Genomic DNA, 27,165 nt, shown 5'->3' with positions numbered 1-27,165 from the left:
TATTTTAGTTGCAATCTGCCTATTGCAGTCAGAGGTTCAGGTTTCTTTTTGTGGCAATGAAAAATGTGTGTCAGTAAAGAAAATCAGTGTGGGCATCTCTTAACAGTTTAGGTTTTGCTTTGGAGTATTTGTCAAACCACCAGACTGGTTGTAGAAAAGATAATATGTGGGCATGTGGGCTGTTCTTCTGTCTTTATGTTACGTATGTGGGAGTGGTTTGATGTTATTGCTGCCTAATGTCTGAGGTGACCGACTGATGACTGTTTGTTTATTGGTCTCTGAATAAGACCCACTGAATTTGCAGGCAAATTAGCTTAACGTGGGAGAATATAGCATTGATCTGGTGTAAGCAGAGCCTTTTAACTGCTCTTCCAGTGAGATTGTTGTGCTTAAAGTAAGCGCAATAGTCCTAATCAGCTACTTGAATTAATTCAGTCAGATGTATAAAGTGACTCAGGGCAAACTGCAGAAAACACATGCATAAATGTTATGCATAGAACATTTTATATTAACCATAAATGAGACAATAACACAATACATTAAATGAATACAGAACATGAATGTCAGATGGCACCCTGACAATGAAAATTTAAAGCAGGTGTTTGAGCAACGTATGAATTCTTTTTTTTTACTAGAAACAGCTGCAATAAAATGGTAATAAATTCAGAATCATGTTGGAATGAAGGAAGCAACTGAACTTTCTAAAATTCACTAAGTCAGCAGACCGCATGTGGTGTTTATGTGTGCGTTCTTTGGAGTGGTTGCTGAGTCAGACAAAGTAAGGAGATGGGGTAGGAGCAGTTTGAGATGGGATCAGAGATTATTTATTTAACAAAGTAGAATCTCAGAAAGCAATATGTTATAACCCAAGATTTTACTCGTGAGGTCTAATGAGGTAGTCATGCTTCTGCATCAAATCTACACTGTGAGTGAGCCATAACCACAAGCCCAACATCTGCAACTGCACACTACATCGATGCAACCTGCAGTGACTGTACCTTCAGGTACCTTTGTTTCCTCCTATGCATTTATGGCTACTTCTTCTTGCCACCATTTTTCATATTGACTGGAAGCAACTGAGATCTTGAAGCTTAGGTGATTGCATTGTAACAGTATCACATTTTTACATTTATAAACATTGTGAATTTGAAATGTAAATTAAAGAAACTTATGATTTTGCAATAAACAATACAGTGTAAAGGAGTAGCAAATGGCCCAGTCTTTATATTTGCCAAATAGAGGAGATCTGGAGGAAGGGTGAAAGGTCCACTTCTATGAAGGAATGTTTCTGAGCATGTGTCACTCCCACGTTCAGTTCCAGTTTATTTTTCCATCACTGGTCCTGTTGACTGTTTTACCAGAATTATTTTAGATCCTAGATTGTCAAATATGATAAACATGAGGTGTAAAGCTCTGTATTGAGTTTCCTTTGTGGTGTAAAGGGTGTTTGGAGGTGAAATTCTTTTCAAGGCAAGAGACATAACTTCTCTGCGGAAATCTGGAGAAGCCTCAAAGATGAAACCCTGAGTCATTATTTCCTTATGAGAATTAACCCGGCCTTGTCTTCCCTCCATAGGGTACTGATTGCCCTTTTGACTGTAAGCCATTATGTTGTTAACTCTCTGAAAGGAGGTCCAAATTCTAGTGAATTCCAGTTTACCACTGTAGAAAGGAAAAGAAGTGCTGTGTTGTGGAAAGGGGGTCTTTGACCCTTTTTATTCGGAGTAGCATGAAAGGCCGCACGCAGTGTTCATGGATTAAAGAAATGTCCTACATATTGATGGAAAATATTGTGGTGACCTTGGAATGAGATCTATTACTGGTAATGAATCAAAACTCAATTATGTTTGGTTGATGGCTGACATTTCTCTCAAGGTCCAATAAATTCATACCAGCTATAAAGATAACAAGAAACCAGTTGCAGAAGGTTACATGGTCATGGGTAAAGGCTTAGAAAAAGGGCATTTGATGATAAGAAGAAGAAGAAATCTATTGCTTCTCGTTTCAAACAGCTCATATCTACAGGGCAGGTATCATTTACAGTATGATTTTCACTGGTTTAAATTCATTACTAGCTTATTGTCATCACTTTGATGAGCAATTAGGAAATTGACTAATTACTCAGTCTTGCATTTTTTTCTTCCTTATCTCGTTTTGAAAAGAACCATAACAAATTAGCTTTTTGTGAGGGCCTTACAGGAAATTGAACAGAAGTTACCCCTGTGTTATGTCCTAGCGCTTGTTGTGTAATTCAATTGATTGCGCAGGCTGCCCTCACAATGTCACGAAAGATTGGTCAGGGTATGAGATAAGGTGATCCGTATGCCCATTTAGGCATATTTGTTACTGTTGTTTTTAATGTTATTGCACTGCAGATAATGCTATCAACGGCTCTTTACAGTTCACACAGTTTAATAAAATGTGACAGCTTTTGTCTAAAACTTAGTAAAGAATCAACCCTGTGGAATATTAACTTTCTGTACTATTAATAAGTAAAGATTCTTATTAATATCACAGAATTAACAGATTCATTTATTGTAACTGTGACTAATGTCTCAATCTAATATTGAGAAGATGATAGGCTCGCTCTCTGCCTGGAGAGCTGATGATGTAAAGCCTGGAACAGCTCCATAGAGAACAGTTGGAAGAAAATGGTGGTAAGCAATTAACTCAGCCCACCCAAGGCAATTTTTTCCTTGTTAATTGTATCCTCTTCTTTTTCAGTGCTGAAAATGTTGCCATAAAAAGACTTAAGTGTCAAATTTGAGGAAACATTTTAACTGTGTGGATTTTGTTGCACATTTTGGTTGATTGTCAGGAGAGCAAGTCCTTTGGATTGTGGGCTGTAGAACATTACATTGTAACAAGATGAATATGCTTTTCACTTCACCTAACAGCTGTTTCTGATTGGTGTAGTTTGTGTTTGGCAGATAAGAAGGGTCTCTGCTACAGTGGGTGAATCTACATTATATGGACAAAAGTGAGGCTACACCTCTTAATCACTGAATTCATATGTTTCTTTCAGTCCCATTGCCACTGGTGTATAAAATCAAACACCGCCAAGTTCCAATGAGGAATGAGGAGTTGCAGTGCTCTGCTTGCTCATTAACTGCAGAGTTTCCTAACCTCCTCTGGTATTAACATCAGCATAAAAACTGTGCACTGGGAGCTTGATGGCGATGGGTTATCATGGCCAACAGGCATTGCCAAACATTTGACAGAGTGATGTAAGTCGCGCAGCCACTAGACACTTGAAAAGTGGAAACATGTTGTGTGAATTGACAAATCATGCAGTCTGCATTTGGTGAATGTTAGAAAAACATCATCTGCCTTACTGCAGCATTACAAGTGTAAAGCTTGGAGCAGGAGGGATAGTGGTATGAGGTTGTTTTTCTGGGTTTGTGCTGGCCCTTTTGGTTCCAGTGAAGAGAGATCTTAATGCTTCAGTTTACCAGGACATTTTTGGACATTCCAGCATGACCCTGCATGTGTACAAAAACAAGGTTCACAAAACAATGGTTAGATGACTTTGGTATTTGGGAGAATGTGAGTAGCCCGCACAGTGCCCTGAACCCAACCCAAAATGTGATGTCATAAAAGCCTATGTATGTTTGTTTTGTGCAAGTGGCTGTATGTACCAAAACAGTCCTAAACGGTATCCAAATTCACTTTTTGACTCAGCAGCCAAGCAGACTAGTAGATGGAAAAAGTCCATTGGCCAAAAATATTTTTAATACTTTAAAATTATAAATTGCTTTTTGATGTTGCGTATTGATTAGCCGCACTACATGTTATGACCTACACAGTATCCTGTGTTGAGATGCACCCACTGGATTGGCTGGTGACTAGAATTGGTGGGTTTTCAGCTGATTGGCCAGGACCAGCTGATGAGTATAACTGACTCTAAAGATCCACTGCCATGTGCCAATGACCCGTCCACATCGCTGTAATTGTAAAAATCAGGATGCACAGCAGCTGCTAATGTGCTAGAGCAGCATCTGTCCTTTACTTGTTTTCACAGCTCTGCCAATCCCTATGTAAACTTGGTATGCTCGGAAGTCTTTTCTCTCATTGTGTGGCAGCAGTTTGGTAATGTTAACTGTTCAACATTTATTAAATCCAAGGCTGAGCTGATCTGCTCAGCTCACAGTAGATCTTTCATGCACTGAATCTACAGCAGTCACCCTCCTTTGGATGCTTTGAGCCCTGGTGTAGGGATGTGAGCTTAAACAAAATTTAAATCCATTTATAATTGCAGCATCCAACAACTATGAAGAAGAAGACAATTGAGATAAAACAATTTTCAAATTTAGTTTTTTTTGTAATCATGTGTTGTTTTGCATCTTCTTTTTATCTTTCTTTGACAGCTATGTGCCTTTGCTCTTCGTTAAACCTCAAACACATCCCCCTACAGGATGTGGCAGGTTTAGATCAGCTTTGATTACAAAGAGTAGTAAAAACCAGTTCAGCCCTTCTCACACACTTTGTTTTCGAGAAGCCCGGCAAGGACAAGCAAATAAAAAATGCCAGTTTTCCTTAAAAGTTCAACAAATGCACGATTGTGTCAAACACCCAGCTATGGTGTTAATTAATCTTGATCTCAGAACATGCCAATATAATTGCAAGTAGATATTTTTTCCATAATTGATCAGCCCCATCATATTCCTTGATTTGACTGGCTAGTAATCATGTCTTGGCTGGAGAAGCCATAAAGATGGAATAAAAGATGGAAATAAAATGTGTGTCAGATTGTGACCTAAATAAGTCGAGGGCATAACCAGAGTGCCCGTTAACAGGGTAGAGATTCTTAGTATAGTTCATTATGACTGTTTTGGTTAGCTTCTCACATGCTAGGTGGTGGACACCCTGTCCTGATTTACTCACACTTTGTGGGAGTTAAACATTACCCCTCTTGTATCCTAGGAAGGTCTGTTCTCTAACCCTGACCTTTTTCCTAATCATCTAACTTAAACTCTACTTAGTCTAAGAGAAGGGATGGGAATGGATATCATTTGCCAATCTACAACTGTAGCAAATTAATATGTGATAGAAAATAGGTAATTCACTATTTTGAATGAAAAGATATGCTTGGTTGGTGGATTTTAGATTTTCATCTTCCACTAATCTCCTTGTCTGGTGAGTCAATCTTGGACAATGGCATGGATTATTATTTGCTCCTAAAAGAGTAGACAGTACAGTTATTGCAGGCTGCCATCTTTTGAGCAAACGGACAAAAAAGGCCACAGCTGATCAATCCGCTCCATGTCAGTTAGATTACACAACACAAAACCGCTTAGGGATTAAGAAATGGATGGTTGAAATACCCAACCAAAAAGTTTTTATTTTGAACCACTGCACAGAAAAACAAACAGAAGACAAACACCTGCATAAATGAAAGTTGAATCTGTTAAACTGTATGGGAAAGATACAGCAGGTTGGCCTTTTTAAATACATATTCCTTTTTTATTTCAGCATGGAAAACTCGTGTGAAAAACAAGTTTTAGTCACAAGTTTCATTTATATCCACTCAGGAAATGGCAGAGCTGTTAGATTTCTCTTGTGTTACCTCTTTCACACTTCATGTGACCAACAGACTCTTACCATATGGTACATAAAAACAGCTGGGTCTGCACCAGGTCTGAACTCCCCTGGGATTTGACAGCAGTGCAGCTGGAGAACAAAAAGTCCCTATTTGCTAATTTTAATAAAACCGAATTCTCATTACTAGAAGATTGTGGTTGTTTGTTGTTGTATAGTGTATTAGTGAGCTAATATCAGTTTAACTGCAATATAATATCTCATGTTTCTTTTTCTTAGTTAAAATAATTTTTTACGTTATAAAACCCAGTGGATTGTTTTGTTTTTGGTGTTTGTGCACTTTGATTTACGTTGCGTGCACAAGCAGGAACAAGTCTGTTCCAGTCGTCCAACAAGTTTTTAGCATTGCCCCCAGGTGGTAACAATGAGTTACATCAGGTAGTTTGTCAGGAAGCTCTGCAGCTCTTGTAGTCCCTTAGCGCTGCACAAGTCTTAGCTCAGCTAAAATATGCAAATATTTTTGTATTCAATATTTCTTTCTCTTGCTTTTACCGTTATCTGGTTATCTGGAAGCTGGCAAACAACTGAAACTGAAGAACGCATTTTGAGCTGCCAGGCACGAGAAGATTGTATAGAGGGGCGAGATTAGATGTTGCTATGCAAGCAGAGGACACATGGAAATCTGAAGACGACTACTAACAAAAATGTTAGTAGTTTTTTGGACCTCTGGACTAGACCTCATTTTATGTTTGGACAAAGTCTGCCACGTAACAAATCAGCCACAACTATTTGGGAATGCTTTGTGAAAGGAGGGCGATCTTCAAAAAACAGTTCCTCTTGAATTTCTTATTTATTTATTTGCAAGAAATGGGTAATTTTTCCTCATTGTTTATATTTGTTGCATATCTAACGCGATATACCCTGATATGGCCATATCTGAGCGAGGCCAATATCAGCTGTCCAGTACATCAGTTTGGCTTTGTGTAAAGGTATATATATAATATACTGTTTTCCTTCTAAGACCCCTAACAGTTGAGACACTGTAGGAATTCTTGTTGACGACTGTGATTTTATAAATTAGCAGTAAATAAGGGCCATGCACCATCACAAAGGGGCACATTTGTGGCTGCTTGTTACATTTGTACTCAGATGAAATTCATTTCATTCACTTAATTTTTGTTACTGTATATTTAAGCCGGTCCAAGCTAAAAGGTGATTTATGCTGCAGTGAGACTGAGGTGATGGTTGTTGTGGAGGATTTAGGTAGAACAGTAGAGCAAAGAGTAATGGGTCCCATGTGATGTCTTCAGTTGCACAGACAGTTCATAACTGCTCGCTGAGCCAGAAAAAAAATGCAGTTTTCCGTCCGTTAGGGAATTCAGACTCCTATGGGATCTTTGAGCAGTTGGACATATGCAGTCTTACTTGGTTCTCTCCCCCACTATCTTGCTGTCGACACACACACACACACACACACACACACACACACACACACACACACACACACTGATATCGTACATACACTGAAACCATACATACAGGCTTAGAATTATTTTCAGGGTGTCTGATGGTAATACCCAGGGTATTATCTTAGCATTGTGAAGCACAAACAAAACATTTAATATCTCATTTGCGTTCTACTGTTGTGCCCTAACAATGCAGCACGGGTTTCCTTCTCTCAACAAAATTAATACAGTAATAAAAGTAAAAAAACGAAACCATCTGTAATAAACATAATGAAATGAGGATCAATGCAGAATATTTCTCAAAACCGAAACCTCCATTGTCCTGCTGTGTATTGTTCTGTTGCAGAGGATTCAAAGAAGGGATGACTAATAGCGTGGCACGGTCATGTATTTTGGATGCTTACCCAAGAAAATAATGTTTCTGTGTTTGCTTACAGTCCTTGTTACCACACAGTGATGTTAAACAGACTGAGCGGGGGTTAGATAAGGTTGATAAGTACTGAATACAGCTTGTACTTACTGGTGCTATAATGTCTTGCTCATGATATATATTTACACCCATACTTTTCTAACATATGGTCCTGTGGAACTTTTCTACTCTAATGAAGTTACAGCCCTTAATTTTTGACCACGGATCCCAAATAAAGGTCCTTTAAATCTGACTAAAAGTCAGCAGGGAAAGAAAGATCACCATCTTTCTTGTAACTGCTAACATTACGGGGAAATTGTAGCTAGCTTGATCTGGTGCTGTGCTTTGACTTGGCAAAGAAACAAATGAACAGAGATAAGTGATGGAGATTAATATGTACCCTATAAAACAAATAAATGTAGCTATAAATAGCCCATCTGATCATGATCATGTTGTCTTTTGAACACCATGTAAGGCTAAATGAAGCTGCACTTGCAGCTTGCAGTATTGTGGATCACCTGACTGAAAAAAAGACTGTTGCATAACAGTTTTTTTTTTTCTAAGGAAACATTAAATGGTAAGACAAGGGTGCTTTGGCAATCTATACCTATTGTAGTGCACTGGGTGTGTGCAGTATTTTTATCTCCTTATACTGACTGTATTATGGTTACTGCCTACTGATGACTATCCTAAAATCCACCTTTTTGTCCAGATCAGAAGGATTATGTAAGGAATTCCCATTTTAGGTTAGGGCAAGAACTGACCTTAAGCAACAGACTGCAAAATAAGGTCCATCCATGATCATTACAGGGGCACAAGATAAGAGTCAGTGTCTGTTTTTTTTATACTCCAACACACAGATGCTGATGAATCAATTTGGAAAAAAAATTACATTATATAATTGTTTCGGTCTGTGTTTCATCTCAGAAGCGCCTACTGACAGATTTGCTTGATCATTTCTGTTATGTAAGATGTTTGTTACTACGCTTGGTTGTATAGATGGTTTTTATGTTAGAGAAGATTTTGTTTCAGCCTTCCATCCTCATCATTCCAGCTACTTAGACATCTTAATTGTACAAACTAATAAACAATCTCACTGAGAGTGGGCTGTCGGCAGCAGGGAGAACTATCAGGAGTGTCCATTGCTTTTACTGCATCTGGACCTCTATATACATGATGTAATAATGAGTAGCCAATCCCTTTGTGCCTCTAAAAACAATAGCATTTCACTCATTCAGTCGTTAGATTTAATGAAAATAAAGGTTGATGTTTCTACTGGAATGTATTGCAACGTAGTCTAGTTACATCATATAGCTGAACAATGCTGCCACAGGATGATTAATAAGGGTGTGGGTTTTTCTAAAATTGTGAAATGACTTCAATAATGTCAAGTGTAAAATGCTGTTGTACTGAAGGAAACTGCTGCGATGGAAAGAGCAGAGTTCACTGAAAATGTCAGACGTGTGACTGCTGTAGATGACTGGATTTGTGTGGGTGATGCTCTCCTAAGGGAGATTCCTTGTTGTATCTGTATAATACACAGCGACAGGTGCCTTAAGTCAACCAACAAGGTTGCTGCTGTTGGACCAAGAAGGAGGACTATCTGGGCAAACAGTATGTCAGAGTGGGCAGCATGCTGGGTGCTGTATTTAGATTTTTCTTGAGTTGGAAAGAAATACAAAATGTGGAGATTGTGCTACAGGTCCGCTAGAGGGATTGATGACTCTAAAATTAACCTGGGGGAAAAAACAAAATAGTGATCCACACGGAACAGTACTTTTTTAGTATGTGATTTAAGTAAGCCTAGACTGGCTTACCCTTTTAAAGTTAAACCTTGATTATAACTGCATACTGTCATATTTTCATTGTTGTTGTTTCCTGTACTTTAAATGAAAAGATTTCTATTGATACACAGTGTTTTTCCTTTTCTCTGCAGGATGGAAAACAGCGGAAGGAAAGAAAGAAGACTGTCTCATTCAGCAGCATGCCCACTGAGAAGAAGATTAGTAGCGCAAGTGATTGCATCAGTGCCATGGTTGATGGGTCTGAGCTCAAAAAAGTGCGATCCAATTCGCGCATTTACCATCGCTACTTTCTCCTTGACGCCGACATGCAGTCTTTGAGATGGGAGCCTTCAAAGAAGGAAGTAGACAAGGCTAAAATCGATGTAAAATCTATCAAAGAGGTTCGGACAGGCAAAAACACAGATACTTTTAGAACTAATGGAACCTATGATCAGATTTCGGAGGACTGTGCTTTCTCTGTCATTTTTGGGGAGAACTATGAGTCCCTAGACTTGGTGGCGAACACTGCAGATGTAGCCAACACGTGGGTCACAGGGCTGAGGTACCTGATATCCTATGGGAAACATACCTTAAATATGATTGAGAGCAGTCAGAACAACATGCGCTCATCGTGGTTAGGTGAGCTTTTTGATGAGGAGGATACTACAAACAGCAAGCAACTTTCTATATGCACTGCTGTACAGTTAGTCAAAAAGTTGAATCCGGGACTCAAAAATGTGAAAATAGAACTGAAATTCAAGGAGCTGCATAAAGTTAAGGACAAATCAGGTTCGGATGTGGCAAAAGAGGAGTTCATTGAAGTCTTTCACGATCTTTGTACCAGACCAGAAATATATTTTCTCTTTGTTCAGTTTTCCAGTAATAAAGAATTTCTTGATACCAAGGACTTAATGATATTTCTGGAGGCAGAACAGGGAATGGCACAAGTCAGCGAAGAGACCAGCTTTGACGTAATTCAGAAATATGAGCCATCGAAAGAGGGCCAGCTCAAAGGTTGGCTGTCTTTGGACGGGTTCTCCAACTATCTTATGTCCTCAGAGTGCCATATATTTGACCCTGAACATAAATCAGTCTGCCAAGACGTGAACCAACCCTTATCCCACTACTACATCAATGCATCACACAACACCTACCTGATAGAAGATCAGTTCAGAGGCCCCTCTGATGTGACAGGCTATATCCGTGCTCTCAAGATGGGCTGCCGCAGTGTAGAGCTGGATGTGTGGGATGGACCTGATAATGAACCTGTAATTTACACTGGTCACACAATGACCTCACAGATAGTTTTTCGCAGTGTCATTGACGTCATTAACAAATATGCCTTTGTTGCCTCTGAGTTTCCATTGATACTGTGCTTAGAAAACCACTGTTCCTTGAAGCAACAGAGAGTCATGTTCCAGCACCTAAAGAAAATCCTTGGAGACAAGCTCCACCTAGATCCTCCAAAACCTGAGGACTGTTACCTTCCATCTCCTAATGAACTGAAGGGGAAGATCCTACTGAAGGGTAAGAAGTTGGGCACAAATTGCACTGCTTCAGAAGGTGAGGTGACAGATGAGGATGAAGGGGCAGAGATGTCTCAAAGGATGAGCATTGAGACTGCTGAACAACAGACAGTTGCACTCAAGAAATTTCAGCTGTCCAAGGAGCTCTCTGATCTGGTGACTTTGTGCAAGTCTGTGGAGTTCAAAGACTTTCCAACATCTTTCCAAAAACAGAAGCATTGGGAGCTGTGCTCTTTCAATGAAGTCTTTGCCAGTCGCTGTGCCAGTGAATTCCCAGGTGACTTTGTTAACTATAACAAGAAGTTCCTAGCACGGGTTTACCCTAGTCCCATGCGGATTGACTCCAGCAACATGAATCCACAAGATTTCTGGAAGTGTGGCTGTCAGATTGTAGCAATGAACTACCAGACTCCTGGCCTGATGATGGATTTAAACATTGGCTGGTTCCGTCAGAATGGGAACTGTGGTTATGTGCTGCGTCCAGCAATCATGAGGGAGCAGGTTTCATATTTCAGCGCCAACACTAAAGATTCAGTGCCTGGTGTTTCTCCACAGCTCTTGCACATCAAGATTATCAGTGGACAAAACTTTCCAAAACCCAAAGGCTCAGGTGCCAAAGGAGACGTAGTAGATCCCTACGTGTATGTCGAAATACACGGCATTCCCGCCGACTGCGCTGAGCAAAGGACTAAAACGGTCAACCAAAACGGGGACAACCCTCTGTTTGACGAGAGCTTCGAGTTCCAGATAAACCTCCCCGAACTTGCAATGGTGCGCTTTGTGGTGCTGGATGACGACTATATTGGCGATGAGTTTATCGGTCAATACACAATCCCGTTTGAGTGTCTGCAGCCAGGTTTCCGCCATGTTCCGCTGCAGTCTCTGACAGGGGAAGTGCTGCCACATACCTTATTGTTTGTTCATGTGGCAATAACCAATCGAAGAGGAGGCGGCAAACCTCACAAAAGGGGGCTGTCTGTACGAAAAGGCAAGAGGAGTAGAGAGTATGCAAGCATGAGGGTGCTATTGATCAAAGCTCTGGATGATGTCTTCAAAACAGCCATTCAGCCACTGAGAGAGGCAACAGACCTCAGAGAAAACATGCAGGTAAGGCATGAAGTATTGATTTTTTTCCCCCACCCTTTTTTTGTGTGATTAACTAGAGTGGGTCTGAATTAACAGTGTCATCCAAGATATATTTTGTACTGCATGGATATGCATGGAAAGTTATGTCTGAACACGTCTGAACAGTAGACTGAACACAATCTATTAATTATAACTAGATTTAATACAAGACATCTAAAGTAACTTAAAACAGCAGTCCCCAACCTTTTTTGCACCACGGACCGGTTTATGCCCGACAATATTTTCACGGACCGGCCTTTAAGGTGTCACGGATAAATACAACCAAATAAAACTAGTACCGGTACCGAAAAAAAGAAGATTGGGGGTTGGGGACCGCTGATTTAAAATATTTCATCTTTGGAAAGGAAACACAAAAACCACCACCCTGGACTGAATTAGATTTGACCAAGTCCTTATGTGTGTCAAAGAATGGAGAGAAACGAGCAAACAAAATGGTGAGATCTATGTTTTAACGATCCATGTTATAGAAGTTATTCATAACTTCTATTGTGTAAACTGGACCACATTTTTAAAATGGTACCAGTGATGGAAAAACAATATAAAGCTGTTTGTTTTAACTGCTTAGCTTTAACCCACAGTATTTAATGGACTCCAGTCCAGACATACTTACTGTGATCCCTCTTTTCAGAAAAACAGGCATTTATGTCATTGTTCAAGCTTTCAAAGAAATGCAAAGGGCTGCATAGGAAATACACTGCTCGAGTGTCTCTGCACTGTGGATGGTCTCAGGTTGTGTTTCTTCAGGCGTTGTATTAGGTTTTATTTTGGTAGCGTTGTTTATATTGCGGTCGTTGTGTGATAACAAGCCACTGGCCTTGTGATTATAACACATCTTGGCCCTCCTGCCAGTTTTTCCCTCTGCTTGTTTATGTAGGATTTAAATTTGGCCTTTCACAGAAAGGTTAGGGTGTTTGTGTCTCTGTGTGTGTCTGTGTGTCTTTGTGAACCTGGTGTCAGTCCAAAAGGATTGAGTGTTTATGAGTGGCTTATAAGAGCCAAAATGAAAGTTCCCACAGGTAATGAATGAGCTTCCAGGCGTTTCCTTTGAGAAAGTGCTGTTCTGTGCGGTTGTGGGGCAGATGAAGGGCATATTTTCGAAAGCTGGAATATTAGGTTCCTTTCCTTTTAGACTTTTTGTAATGCTTATGCCATTTGATGCATGTTTTGCTTGGCATGCCAGTGTAAACCAGCATAAGTTCATGCAAGCCAGACTGTAATTACGCTTTCTCCATTCTCTGCAGAATGCCATAGCGTCCTTTAAAGAGCTGTGCGGCCTTTCAGCGGTGGCTAACCTGAAGCAGTGCATCTTGGCCCTTTCCCCTCGACTGACTGGGCCTGACAATAACCCCCTTCTGGTGTTCAACCTCAATGAGCAGTACCCCAACTTAGAGCCTCAAGGCCTGCTACCAGAGGTCCTAAAGAAAGTCGTTACCACATATGACATGGTGAGCAGTTTTTTTGCATGATTCATTTACTTTATTTACACACTAGTAACTCTAGTGAATATCAAAAATGACAGTAAATAAAAAGAGGAGAGAGGCATTCAATTCCATGACCTGAAATAATGTCTAGAAACAAAGTAGCAGATATAATTTAATCTCTTGTCGTCTGGATCTGAGTGTGTTCTGTCTTTGTTGTCCAAATTCGTGGTTCTTTTGCAGTGCATAGAAAAGAAAACTTAATTTGTATTTGGCAGCAACCCATTCCACTCATGCATGCTTTTGCCATCAACAGGAAGGGATGATCTAACAAGGCAAACCAACGCCAATCAGATCAATACCTGGGCTTACTGACCTAATGGGGACACACAGAGATGGTTAGGTAACAGGGCTGAAGTTCTGTTAAGTAATAAAATCAATGTTTACAAGTTATGCAACATGCCATTGAGGCTATTCCCAGCTACACCATTAACCTTAAAACACGATGTTCTCTGACACTGATTCTTGGCACAACATGAACAAGGAGGCAAAAGCACAGCAACAAGAGAAACAATTTTGTCTCTGATTTGAAAACGTAATAAACACACAGATTAGGTATGAACATTCAAGAAAAGAAAGTCCAAAATCTTTTTTTAAACCAGGCTGTAAATATGATTTTTACTGCTGGAAAGATGGACGTGTTAATACAACACTGGCTTACCTACTAGTCCCATGTGGCCATTAGAGAAACTACAGTTCTTGGCTCTTTTGTCTTTAGGTTCAACTCTGGATTCAAAGAATACACCTGTGCATTTGCATTATTTGTTATCCAAATGATACATTATGCATTAAACTAAAAAAATGGAAATGGCAAAAGCTTCATACCTTGCAACTCAAGGACGAACATAGGAAAAGGACTCTGATGCAGACCGATTAAGGTGACCCCTCTGCTCTATTCAGACACGAGAACGGAAAGCTAGGTAATTGGCCCTGATGGAAGGAGCGCCAGGAAAATTGAGTTGGAGAGGAAGAAAGAAGAAAATGACGGGTGTTTGGGGACTAAAATCAAATAAATTAAGATCAAGGGCTTAAGTGGTGTGAAGCTGCAGGCCTTGATCATCAGCAGAGTGCCAGAAGTGATGGCAAGCAGAAAGGTGTGGCGGCAAAAGATGAGCTGACAAGTGCATACGCGTAAGAAAAAGAGGGAGTGCAACCTTAAAATAATGTTAAATAATGTATGGATAAGTACAATTAGAAATTCTGGTAGTGTGTCAAAATCCACCGCAGGGAGTAGCCAGGCTTTCAGCTCCTGATTGGCAAAAATAGAATGTGGGTCTCAATGCTGCCCATTTGTGTGCTAAGAGAAAAAGCTGGAGAGACTCGGTAGTATGCCAGCTCGAGCTCTTAGGTAATATGGTCCGATTTCTGTTTGTACTCACAACAGATTAACTAAGGGCACAGAGTGTGGATGGAGAAAATACAAAGTCTTTGAAACACTGAACCGAGGGGACTTCAAAACCCATATGTTAGGCTTTTATTGGGGAATAAACTTTGTTCTAGAATGGTTCTGCTAAGATGTCTGTTATCTGCAGTTCAACCGCATACATCAAACAAGACTCATTAACACAATATTTTTAATAACATTAAAGTTGTTGTTCACAATATATATTCTCTTTTTAGTTTTAGTTTGCAGAAATGTATCATTAAACTAACGTCACCTTGAAAATAAAAGACCGTTTGTGTCTTTGTTAATGTGGGCGGTAATAATAATAATAACGACGGCCATAACATTTAGAGGATGCAGTTTAGTGTGCAAATAGGGAGCAGTCCACCCACTTACCTTACTAGAATATGCCTTTAAAGACGCTTGATTTGCTGTGTCTGCCACCAAGACAGTAATTTCTTTACCCATCAGGAAAGTAATCACAGTGTGTGAGGCAGCTCTAAGTGCCGCAACTGCAGCTGCAGAGTGAGACAAACAGCCACAGTCACTTAGTCATGACTGCCTGTAGAAGAACATGGTGAGTCACCATATGGGTTTGTGCAACGGTGTCTGTCCCCCATACTGAGCACAGTATCAGGCAATGACTCTGCATAGTCATGCTTCGGGGGGAAAAAGGCCGCACGTTCATATTTATCTTCAGAAAACGTCTGCTGTGTTCTCACTTATTTTCTTAGAGTGCGTTAGAAAGAATAGCAGCTCAGGCCGTGACAAGTCTGTCGACATGCTCATAAAGGATAAGGCTGGCATTATTTCATATTTTCCTTATTAACACATCTGAAAAGACCAAAACAGTAGGAACAAACAAAGCTCTCTAATTTCATGGATTATACACCCTCGATTCCTTTCCTTGTATCCTTCCCGTGCATCTTAGTCCCTCCTACCAGAGATGCGAGGAGAGAAGAATCGAGGCAACGGGGATTCAACAAAATGAGACATCCTCGCCTCTCAGCCATCAAAGCTGGCACAGCAGCAACATAAATTTTGTTGTAGTCCAGCTACTGCTGTATTTTATTGATTCAGATATGTGATCACATGATGCAATTCACACCATGGTGCAATGTGACAAGGTAGGCTATCATGCAGGCGATTAACCAAATTGCAAATAACTGAAACAGCATGCGAGTGTAAAGATCTAGTTGTTTGTGGTGTCGTCGTGTCACCTGTGTTTGTATAGGTCAGCTGCGTGCCACGCCTTTTACATTCTGATGGTAAAATCGCTTCTGTGCATCCTCGAGTATTACTCCTCTCTCCTCTGTCCTTGAGAAGTATGTTAGAAATGAAGGCATCCTTCAATGTGGTGTCCAGTGATGGATTTTGGAGTCACAGGCAGGACAACAGAGAAGATTGCGAGGCACCAAATAGAGAAATGAGAAAAGCCTAATGTGCTTCTGGAAGGAAGATGTATGGTAGTAAAATGTACCATAGTTTTGATTTTGTTTAAAGAGACAGCTTTATTAAATACAAACCAGACCTGTCGCACTTTTTCAAATTCTCCCTACGTATCTTTTGTAACTCGGCAACAAAGTTCAGTTGCCTGCTAAGTAACGTATGGTCGGTGTATGCTGAACATGACACGCGAAGCAGACACAAACAGAATACGTAATATTGCATTGCAGGATGATGATGAGATGAAGATAATATACATGAAAATCCAAAGAACTGTTAATCATCAGTGTATGTGTGATAATATTCGTGCAAAGTTTTGTTCAGATTAAGCACCAGTTAAGGACGAGGTGGGACTGCGTCATTACAGTAAGACTGTCAGAGCAGTGAAGTACAGCCTCTGTTGGATTAAGTACTATATATTTTCCCCTCTATCGCTCTCTATACGGGCCTCCCTGATTTCCCTCTTCTCTGGGATCTGGCTGGCAGGCTCCAAAGATTGATGTTGGGGCCACAGTGATGCTTGTTTTTGGCTTTGTCTCTCCGATCTCTGCAATAAAACACTGTTCATCATTCCTTAATTTCCATCTTGGCAGCTGAGCCGGGCCGCCTGGCTTCGCAGCACAACCTCTATATGCTTAAGTCACACCGGGAGTGAACAAGTCAATTACGACCGTGCCGCACCAGTAACCTACAGACACTTAATTGAAATCAAAAGTGCAGTAACATTGGGGTATAAATAGCATCCCCATCAGATGAAAAAAATGAAGCTATTACTAAAATAATTGTGGCAAAAGATCCAGATGGTCTGCCAGGCACCCTGTTTACTCCATGCTTATTTACCCCCGTCTCTGACAGCCTACATATGCACCATTAACCTCCTGAAACAACATGCTGCTGCCGTCTTCCTTGTGTTAAAAAAATGTTTTCGTTATTTCTTTATTTTTTTTGTTTACTGTTAGGAAGAAGCAGCGCTGGCATTTAATATGTAAATGGATTGCCACAAGAGTTTCAACAGTCTGCAGGTCAGCAGAGTTTGTGCACTCAATTAGAGGTGCGCATAAGACCAGAGGAGCTAAACTTAGCATCTGTCGCAGCTGCAGCTTCACAGAGAACACAGTAATGGTGTTGCTGCTTGAGAATGACTGGCATGTTTTTAATTGAAATGACCTTAATTATCAGCACTTCCTTTGAAAAAAATACTTTCCAACCAAAGTCAGATTTGCACATATATATTTTTCTCATTTAAAACAGGACACTGGTGGTGTTTCAGGGAAGAAAAGTAACTTTTAATAAACAACCTAATTGCTTGTGTCTCCTACCCTCTAATTTTGGCTTTCAAAAATGCAATTTAGCAGCCTGGCCCACTCGCATCCCCTGTAATAACAACTTGTTTTCTAAGCACTCCCTGGATAGAAACTGCCTGCTAGCAGACAGACTGCTTCCTGCTTTGTTGTGGGATGCTAGTTTTGGTGATGTGGAAACTAAAGGCAAATGTGAGCAAATATGTTTGTGTGCTTTCAGGTAATCCAGACCAGCAAGACGCTGCTAGAGAGCTCAGAGGGGGTGTACGAGAGAATCCTACAAACCCAAAAAGCAGGTAAGATACAGTCACACAGGAGAGGAGGAAAACCCTTAAAAGGCAGAATTTCCTGACACCACTAATCAGCATCTGAGTGTTTGCCTGTGGCCGCATGTCTCCTCTGAAGCCACAGAGGTGACGTGGGATCAGTCAATATGAATTAATTAGAATTTTCTTATTTGCATAAGTGGAATTACCATTTGATTCATGTTCATTAATGTGATCCAGTCACTGTTTCTCTTTGAAAAGCTGCCATTCAAATAGAGGTGTTTAATTCACACCTGTAAGAGCCTCTGTCCTGTATTCTAATTACATGGTTCGAGACTGAGTGACGAGTGAAATTGGGGAAGACTGTGTGAAGTTAATAGATGGCAATCTATCCACACACACGCCATTCAGTACCAGTTAGAGCTCCATGCATTTATGGAGCCTTGGCCTGCCAGCCGATTGTAACATTTCGACTTTGTGTCAATAAGGGAAAAGCAAATCCATTCAAGTTTGGTCATCCTCATAGGTCACTGGATTTAAGATGCAGCACACAGATGAGCTCTGGAGGCACCGTTTCTTCTTGAGTCTGTGTTAATGATTGAAGAGGACTGCCTTTTATTTTAGGGCCGTTCTTGTTTCATGAAGCAGCTACAGCAGTGAACCAAAAATATGGGTAAAACCTCTTAATTTTGAAGCTAATGTGATTCATATTGTAGCACTTTCTCGCAATGAATCCTGTCTAAGTAGTCTAGAGGGCTAATTTAACATTGAGCAAGCCTGCTGGAAACGCTTAGTGAGAATGGAAGGGCGCAGAGATGGACCATCATTACCACAGCTCAGCTTTATTGGCTTTCAGATGGGTGACTTATAAAATATTCATTGTCTATTGTCTTGCTGCATCAGAGAGGATGACGACTGTGCCTTTTTAAGCAATGTGAATCAAAGGCATTTTGGTGTTTTTCGTTTCAACCACCTTCCAGACCTTAACAATTACCAGCCAGTGGCTTTGGGCTAAAAATGTACTTGAACTTACTGACATCAGAAAGATCCCCCAAAGCCTTTGAATTTTTATTTAGAGCATTTTCTGTTTGGCTCCAATTTGGACTGTAGCATGCACAATTCAGAACAGCTTCTGTCCTAAATGCATGACCTTTTTGTGTCCCTCAGCCATAATAACACCCTGTGATCTGTACGGCCTTCATTGTACACATCAAAAGGCGTCCTTTTTCCCCCCTCTTTTTTGGCTTTTCTTTGTCTGCAGTTTGCAAATTTAGACTATGACGTTACTGTTACCGGCTTACCACAGTGAGATTACATGTGCCAGCTGTTGTGTTGCTTATCTTCCATGTAAAGTAGTTAAAAAGATAAGTTCTGTTGTGTTCCGGGGCAGATGCTTGATCTTGATTTGTTACTGATTTAGAGGAGATTTAAAAAGTGGCTATTATCATATAATTGAATATGCTAGTATGCCTGCGCAGGTTACCAAACTTAGTTTTGAATTAACCACATTTTAGTGGTAAAGAACAGCGTATCACTCTTGTTGAGCTCTCACCTCTTTAGTGCAGCCTGGCTCATAGCAGATAACTAGCTATTATGATCCAGTTAAGTTGTAAAGTGTTGTAGGCAGACACAGACTGAGTGTGGCATGTGAACAGTTCACTAGTCGATTAAATGTTATACGCTACAGTCAGTTAAACTCTTTAATTAAAGCTGGCACGCCTCCACCTCCAGAATACCTTTAAAAAAAAAAAAAAAAAAAGGACCCTCAGAGTTGTTTGAGGGTGGAAAACTGTCTACAGTGGTCGACTGTAAACATGTTTTGGAGATTTTTTACGTGGGTCTGTATACAGATCAAAGATGCTTTTGTTTTCTTGCATTTTACAAATTTAGAGCATGACAAGAATTGACTGCTTTTCAAAGCCAGCCTCAAGTGGCCACTAGGGGAACTGGAGGTATTGGCGCTGTTTTGGCTTCAGAAGTTGCTCCTCGGTCCGACCTGACAAATGCAGCCAATGCGAGCGTTTCCTGGTTCAGCTGCGTTGAACTGCATGGCCTGTGTGGAATACATTTCGACCAATAGAAACGCAGAACGACATGAAACAGCATATATTACACGTAAAAACCATGAGCTGCCTCAAAAATGTAGGCAGGGTGCAGCGGCCAGCCTCCTGTATGGAAGGACATATTAGGACACTTTAAATGAAACCATAGTCCAACAAACGAGTAAGACGGGAGTACAAATTTAAGAAGACAAACTTTTTTTTTTTTATTTCAAAAGCTTCCAGAGAAGCATGATGGGGACTTAAATCTCAAAGCATATTTATATATGATTATCCAAAATCAACTGGAGAAAATTAAACAACCAACAATTGCAAACTAGGACACAACAGATGGCAAACTGATGAACTTGAACATTGATTTATTTTCCATCCCAAACTGACATAATTCTATCCCAGCGGTGCATGCAGCATGGTTTTGTGCGTCTGTTGAGTAGAAACTGGGTCAGTATAAACCCAATTCCCCCTTTACAGAAAGCAGAATGTTTCAGCAGGAGCAGCTATTAAAGCTGTGAATAATCCATCACATCAGCTCAGACGAAGGAGAAGAGAGAGAGAGGAAAAAAATGGACGTAGGTGGTGTCGGCGAACTCAGTCAGGTGTTTGCAGCTCAAACAGGGATGTCACCTCCCTCACCCGATACTCACTTAGGTTCCAATTAACATTTGGGGGAGCTGGATGGCCAAAGCTGCTGCAGACTAACATGATCAGCACAGAAGATGTTCTTTTAAATGCCAAGTTCAAAATTACTACAGTATTCAGTGCAAAGTGGAGCCACTGTGACATTTGGCAGAATACAAAGCAAAGAGCCAAAGTTTATTTTACAAGATAACATGACAGATTCTCAAAAATCAAGTTGTCTAAAACAATCTTGTCCCTTTAAGCTTTCTTTAATCCGTTTGTAGAGCAGTGGATATTTTAAGGATATAATAACCATTACTTTGATTCTTTTCATTTTCTGGCTAATTATCTGCTTGTCAGCTTTTCTACTTTAAGATGTAGATTTCTGAACATTTATACATAGTCAACAGTTTATCATCACTCCAGTTATACATACAGACACACGACTGTATACAAGTACAGTTGTGTGAGTTCTTAGCCAAAAGGCTTAATTTCAGCAATATTTAAAAAAGTGCAATTGACCAAGAAGCTGTTGTATTGTTGCAGCATCTCTGGGGACTGGCCCATTGTGGTAAAGAATGAGTTGAGATTTACTGATCAATATACGCTTTATCCTCACCCGTGGCCACGAGCTGGGAGTAGTGTACTCTGAAAGGGGTATGGGCACGGGCACAGACACAGGCCGAAGAGCTCAGTGAGGGGGGGCTCAGAGCAAAGCCACTGCTCCTCCACACTGAAAGATGTAGTTCACGCCTCCCGGACACCACCTATGCAATGCGTTTCTGGCACGTCCTACCTAGAGCACTCCAGGACATCCTGGAGGCTCTGTGTCTCTTGGCAGGCTTGGGAACGTCTCAGTGTCCTGTGAAAGTGCTGTTGGATATAGTGGGAAGAGGGAGGTCAGGTGTCTCTGCTTAGACTGCTGCCCCTGTGACCCAGACCTGGATAATTGCTTAATCTGGATTTGTACTCCATGTCTGATAAAATTAGGTTTTAGTGGCATGTGTGGTATAAGTAGATATGATCCTGTCTTGCTGAAAGAATTATGAATTTAACCTATTGAAAAATTCAGGTCATGCTGCGATCCTTCACATTACGCCTCAGCCTTCTCGAAGCGGGCTTTACTGTACAGTTGCAGTCTTGCAGCATTACCTCAGAGATTAGAGTCTCAAATGCTTTGCTAAGAACGAGCTTTCCCCTTTCTTGCCTGCCAGACTCCATAAAACGTTGCTAGGCAACCTTCAGTGTAAGTTAAGTGTGTGTGCGACGTGCACCTTCTTCAGCACCGTCATGGTTCACGTGCGCAGCAGCAGCAGCTCTGTAGTTACAGTAGTGACCTGGAATTAAACAGATGTCATTTCACATTCGATTATAGCAAAAAATGGTGGGGAAAATACAAAAAAACAACTTGGGAGCGGTGACGTGACATCTGCTACAAATATGACAAATGTGTCACAACTGACTGAGTCCCGTCAGCTTCCTGAGGTTGTATTCATGCCAGAAGTCTGGTGACAGACGCAAATTCTCAGCTGAGTGGCTCCAAAACAGCCCAGCACCACACACCTATAATGGAGATTTCACACAAATGGGGTTGGGGGGGTTGTTGTCTCTCGCTCTCTCTCTCTCTCTCTCTCTCTCGTGCACACCATGTTTCCATGGCAACAGCACTGACAGGAACTACGACTGGCTCAAGCTGTTATCAGAGATTCAAGCGGAAATGTATGTGGAGTTTCCAGTGCAGAGATGTTACGCAGTCATGGAGTCTCTGCTCTGTCTGCCTTTGGTTTATGGTTCTCAGGCTGAAGTTTCCTGTTGCTGTCCTGCAAAGTCAACTTTAAACATGTCCTTAGTCGGACTCAGTCATGCAGAGGAAGGAGGGGGAAAAATAGGAGAGGAGGGAAGAGGTGGGAAAGCTCCTCGGGAGACAAATCCCTCCTCTGTTGGAGGCCGTGATGCTAATCCACAGTGAAAGAGCGTCGTGTCCGTCTCCCACTCTCTCTGTTTCTGGGTCTCTTTTATCCCGCCTCACTGTTTCCTTCTCCTCATCTGTACTCCTGTCCCTTAGCATCCCTGTATTAGGAGTGTTTACCCAGGATTTGCACACTAGTCACTGCATGATATAGATTTCCCATTGATGATGCTGAAGAGAGGCATAAAACAGTCCCTCGCTGACAGGGACATCCCAGTGAAAATCTATGTATAAACACTGTGTGGATTCTAATAAAACAAAGCAGTCCCAAGAAAAGTCGGATACATTTTCCTTCCGCGGTCAATGAAAAGCTGAAAAACAGAGCACATTTTCCATCACATCTGCTTTCCACAAGACTGTTAATATTTTCATGGCAGGCGCTTGAGTTTGTGCTACAGGACAATCTCACCTGCTTTCCAGACCTGGTATGTATGTAACTGTGGCCACTGCGATCCATTATCACCTCGTATGCGTGCAGTGAGGAGACAGTAATGCTCTCCCACCTCCGGAGAGTCTCTGTACTTCCGCAGACTGAAGTTTTCTGCTGCTGGAGAAATGTGAATGTCGACAGTACATGCCAGGGTCTTTGCTTGCATGCGTTTCCTCACAGTGACAACAAGCCTAGCAAGCCTCGCATATCCCAGACTCCACTCTCGCAGCAGCTGTTCTTCTTTCCTAAACAAACACCGCACTGACTCGACACTCATTCTCGTCTGTTTCTCTCTCGCAGCTATGGAATTTCACGAGAACCTCCACGACCTGGCTGTGAAGGAAGGCTTGAAAGGCAGAAAGCTGCACAAGGCTGTGGAGAGCTTCACGTGGAACATCACCATTCTGAAGGTGAGATTTTCAGTCGCATCACTTATAAGTCAAGCCAGTTTTATTAATGGAGGCCAATGCCACCACGTTGCTTAGAGGAGCTTTGCATAATAACCTTTATTTATCATACAATGGGCCCTGCTCGCTTCATCCTCTCACTTCGCTTTAAGCTACATTTCTTCTGATCCTTTTTGACATCATGACATCAGTTGGGGAAAAAAAAAAGTGCCTGTAAGCAAGTGTTTAGAGGAGTCTTGAGATTTTCAGGACACAGGGATTGCTTGTATACGCTCAGCTTAACCTTTATCTTGCTACAATGGCATGTAGACTGTATACAAACGAAACAAAGGAAAGGAATAAATAGATACACCACAGTGAGCTGCATGATTTATGGCTAAAAGCACCGAGTGTGTTCCCTGCCACAGCACCAGGACCAGAGCTGATCACTGTTAATCAATAAGGTGTTACAGTGCAGATCAAGTTTTGATCATAGTCAGCCTGACAAGTTGAACTAAAGTGCACGTTGATGATTGCAGCATCAGCTACTCTGACATTTAAAGGAAGTGACGACAGAGAAACGCCCCTCGTCTCGGCTGCTGGGAGGAAATCTGATTGTTGGTCAGGAAAATGATCTAGTCGGCCGTAAATGCTGCTTTAACAGTGACGTGTTCCACAATGATAAAGGCTCTCACGTATAAAAGAAACCTCATGTAACTTGTGTTTTAACCAACTTAAAATGAACTATTTAAGCCAGCTGTGGACTTTCAGTGTTAGAACTGCACAGATGTTCAGGTAATGTTGAAGCAGTGAATACATGTTTAAGAAAAATAAAGTTACAAGTAGAACTAGGTGTGAAAAACATTTCAAATTTCATTAAAAACTCAACTGTATGTTGTGCTTATAAAACCAACTGCAGTGAAATTAAAGTATACAGGAGACGTGTTCAGCTCTGCGACCTGTTCAGGGTCTGACTCTCGCCCAATGACAGCTGGGATAAGCTCCACCCTCTCTGTGACCTTGAATTAGACAAGCGTTTAAAAAGATGGACGGATGGATGATTCGTTACGTTTGTCACTACACAGCAGAGGCACGAGGACACTTTGTGGGACGTTAGTGAAACTGGAATGTTTATGGACTGTGAGTCAGTGACCTTCACAAAGCATTTGTAATAAACCTTTCGGAGCCAATAACATCTTAAATCTGACACTGACACAACTCTACAACACATTAATCTAAACACAGAGGTAAGAGCGATCAGCTCTGCAGCTTCCTCCCTGAGCCTGGTTCAACTAGAGGTCTTTAACCCCACTGTTCCCAAGTGCTGTTCATAGAGAATAGAAAATATATGCTAATAATATACCATCAAATATTTGGGGTGCTCTTTGATATTGTATGGTTTTCTTTATTTTACAGTGTAACACCCCTTGAGATGTTTGTGTAGTGAATTAGCATTGCACAAATGAAACTGACATAAGTTTTACAAGCTACAGTTTTTCCTGACACCCAATTTGCTGCTGTCTGACTCTGTGATCTGTGTTTACCTCTCAGGGCCAGGCGGATCTACTGAAGCATGCCCGAAGCGAAGTCCAGGAGAACCTCAAGCAGATCCACTATGCCGCGCTCACCTGTAAACTGACTAAAGGTAGCGCGGTGAGCGGTTCCTTCGGCTCTGAGTCCAAGAGCAGATGCAGCCTTGAGGCCATCCCGGAGAAGGCCATCGCGGAGGAGGAGCTGACGGACGAGGACAACTAGACGCGCAGACCTGACGCCCGCCTTCAGACCTCCACTCTGTTCTTGCCTCCTGAGCTCAAAACCCAAAGCTTTGCTCCTTCACCAGTCTGTGTCTTTACCCAGACATCACTGCTCCGTGCACGCTAGTGTTTCTTCACATTCCATCACAAACATTCCTGCATCCCAAGCGCAGCTTTAACCTCTCTAACTTCTGCCATCAGTAAAACGCTGCTTTTCCAGGCACGAGCTCAGTTCACCAAACGGCTTCACTGCAAGTTAATTCAAGTCTAGATAACTGGCAAATTACTAATGGAGCATTTGCTGCACATGTGCCACCAAACCTTCCCAGTCATCAAGCTCAGATCTCTACATCCTCCACGCCACTGCACAAGTTTGCTGCCATTCGTCTAACCCCAACTCTTCTCCTGACTGAACCAGGAGAGATGAGTGAACTACCAGCCACCAGACTGTTTAAGACATTCAGCTGTTTGGAGACAGTGCACTTCTACTCAGCAGAACAGGTGTTAAGAAAAGATATGAAGGAAAAAAAGCCGCGGATTGTTGTAAGAGATTTCCTAAAGCACAATTTTCTGGATTTACTGTATGAATGTAACGGGACAGGAGGAACAACAAGCCGACGGGAGAAGTCAATAAATGGTAGACGAACACATGTGAATGGGAGTAAAGAGCTGTTTACAATACTGAACTTGTCCATGTTTTTGTCTGCCAAAACAGTATACTGTGTGTATATATGGAGTTTTCTGTTACCTTTTTTTCTGCAGAGTGCATCATTTTATTATTGTACACTTGGAAATACAAGATTTATTTTATAAAAGATATATGAATATGTCTGTGGAAATACAAAGTTTTATTTGTCTGTGGACATCTGGTAACGAGGTTTATCACGAGGAAAAGTGACCCGAGTGACACGTCGAGACAGAAGGACGAATAAGAGAATGTATTCATACAGTTTCTTTGGTGCAAACAACAACCAAGTCTCAAAATTCAGAACCAGCAACTGCACGGAAGAAACCGGTGACTGGACGTTAATGCACTCAACAGCTCGCAGTTTTAATCACATTAGCGTTTCATTGGGGAATATATGGGGCTTTTATCTTTGGAGCATGCTCCTCCCACACGAGAGTGCTGAAACCTGTAATAAATATTAAAGATTAGATTTCTTCCAAGGAAAAAAAAAAAGCCAAACCAATTCCACAGATATTCAAAATAAACCAAATGAGAAATCTGTTCTGGCTGTGGAAAAAAAAGAAAACTCATCAGTCTGTTTTCTTGTAATTACTTGGTTTTGCTGAGCAGAATCATTGAATAGATCCTACAGGGACTCATCTCAAGGTTTCAAACACTGCCGCTCTCTAAGACACAGCTGAAGACACGCGTACAAGTTGACCTTTGGCCTCAGTGTCTTGGTGCAAAGGTCACAGTGATATTAAATGGACACAGTAGTACTCTTCAAAATTACAAATAAGTAATTTTGAAAAAGGTTTTGAAAACAACACCAAATAAAAATAATTAACAAAAGAACTGAATTAAATAGAACAAATTATTGACCCCCCAAAAAAGTGCTGGATGAGCCTTCATCTTATTGCATCTACCATTTTTAACAGACTGAAACAACAAGTCAAAACCAGTGTTCAACAAACAGTGATAATCATCAACCATTACACAGTCCATAACAGCCGTCTCCATGACAATCACTGTGTTAAGTAATGAAATCTATACGGACAAAGGTGACCTAATTAAACCCCAACATGCTTGAAATCACTAACCTCATGTGTTGGGAGCTTGTGAGACAGGAACTCACATTGTAGACTGGGTGCAGCCCCGTGACTTTGTCGCTGGTTAGTAAAATCCTGCTATGAAGCCGAGCGCTTTCCCCATTTGTTTAAGACAACCCAAAGCTAGCGATTGATCCCATCGTCATTAGAAGCGTTTACGTTATTAGGAAAGCGAAGAAGTCTGGGGTATTTTACCAGAGATTCCCCTACCATCAGAGGTTTTTTGTACCCAGAGTCATTGCTCCCCTGCTGGCCATGAAAGAACACAAGTTTAAAGCACATTAGCTTCGCCAAATCCATCTTTTATACTTTCCATGTTTGAGATGCTGAGATAAACTCAAGTGCACTTGGTGCCTGGGAGGTCTGGGTAGGAGAGAGTTATGTTTGGCCAAGGTGCAGGGAAGCCATTGTGAGTACACGTTAAGTCA

At 41.2% G+C, this 27,165-nt stretch overlaps 1 protein-coding gene across 1 annotated transcript in view; it reads left to right on the top strand.

Annotated features, from left to right (window-relative positions):
- Positions 1-25,642, top strand: part of plcl2 (phospholipase C like 2) — a 38,159-nt gene extending 12,517 nt beyond the window's left edge. The window contains exons 2-6 of the mRNA XM_013913592.1: positions 9,350-11,830; positions 13,111-13,314; positions 17,699-17,774; positions 23,122-23,231; positions 24,759-25,642. Of these exons, the coding sequence (XP_013769046.1) occupies positions 9,350-11,830; positions 13,111-13,314; positions 17,699-17,774; positions 23,122-23,231; positions 24,759-24,962 (3,075 nt within the window). The 3' untranslated portion in view covers positions 24,963-25,642. The remainder of the gene's footprint in view (positions 1-9,349; positions 11,831-13,110; positions 13,315-17,698; positions 17,775-23,121; positions 23,232-24,758) is intronic.
- The last annotated feature ends 1,523 nt before the right edge of the window (positions 25,643-27,165 follow it).

The sequence above is a fragment of the Pundamilia nyererei genome, unplaced genomic scaffold (assembly GCF_000239375.1).
Source record: "Pundamilia nyererei isolate P.nyererei 1_Seehausen unplaced genomic scaffold, PunNye1.0 scaffold00138, whole genome shotgun sequence".
Lineage (NCBI taxonomy): Eukaryota > Metazoa > Chordata > Actinopteri > Cichliformes > Cichlidae > Pundamilia > Pundamilia nyererei.
This window is presented reverse-complemented; position numbering and strand designations above follow the sequence as displayed.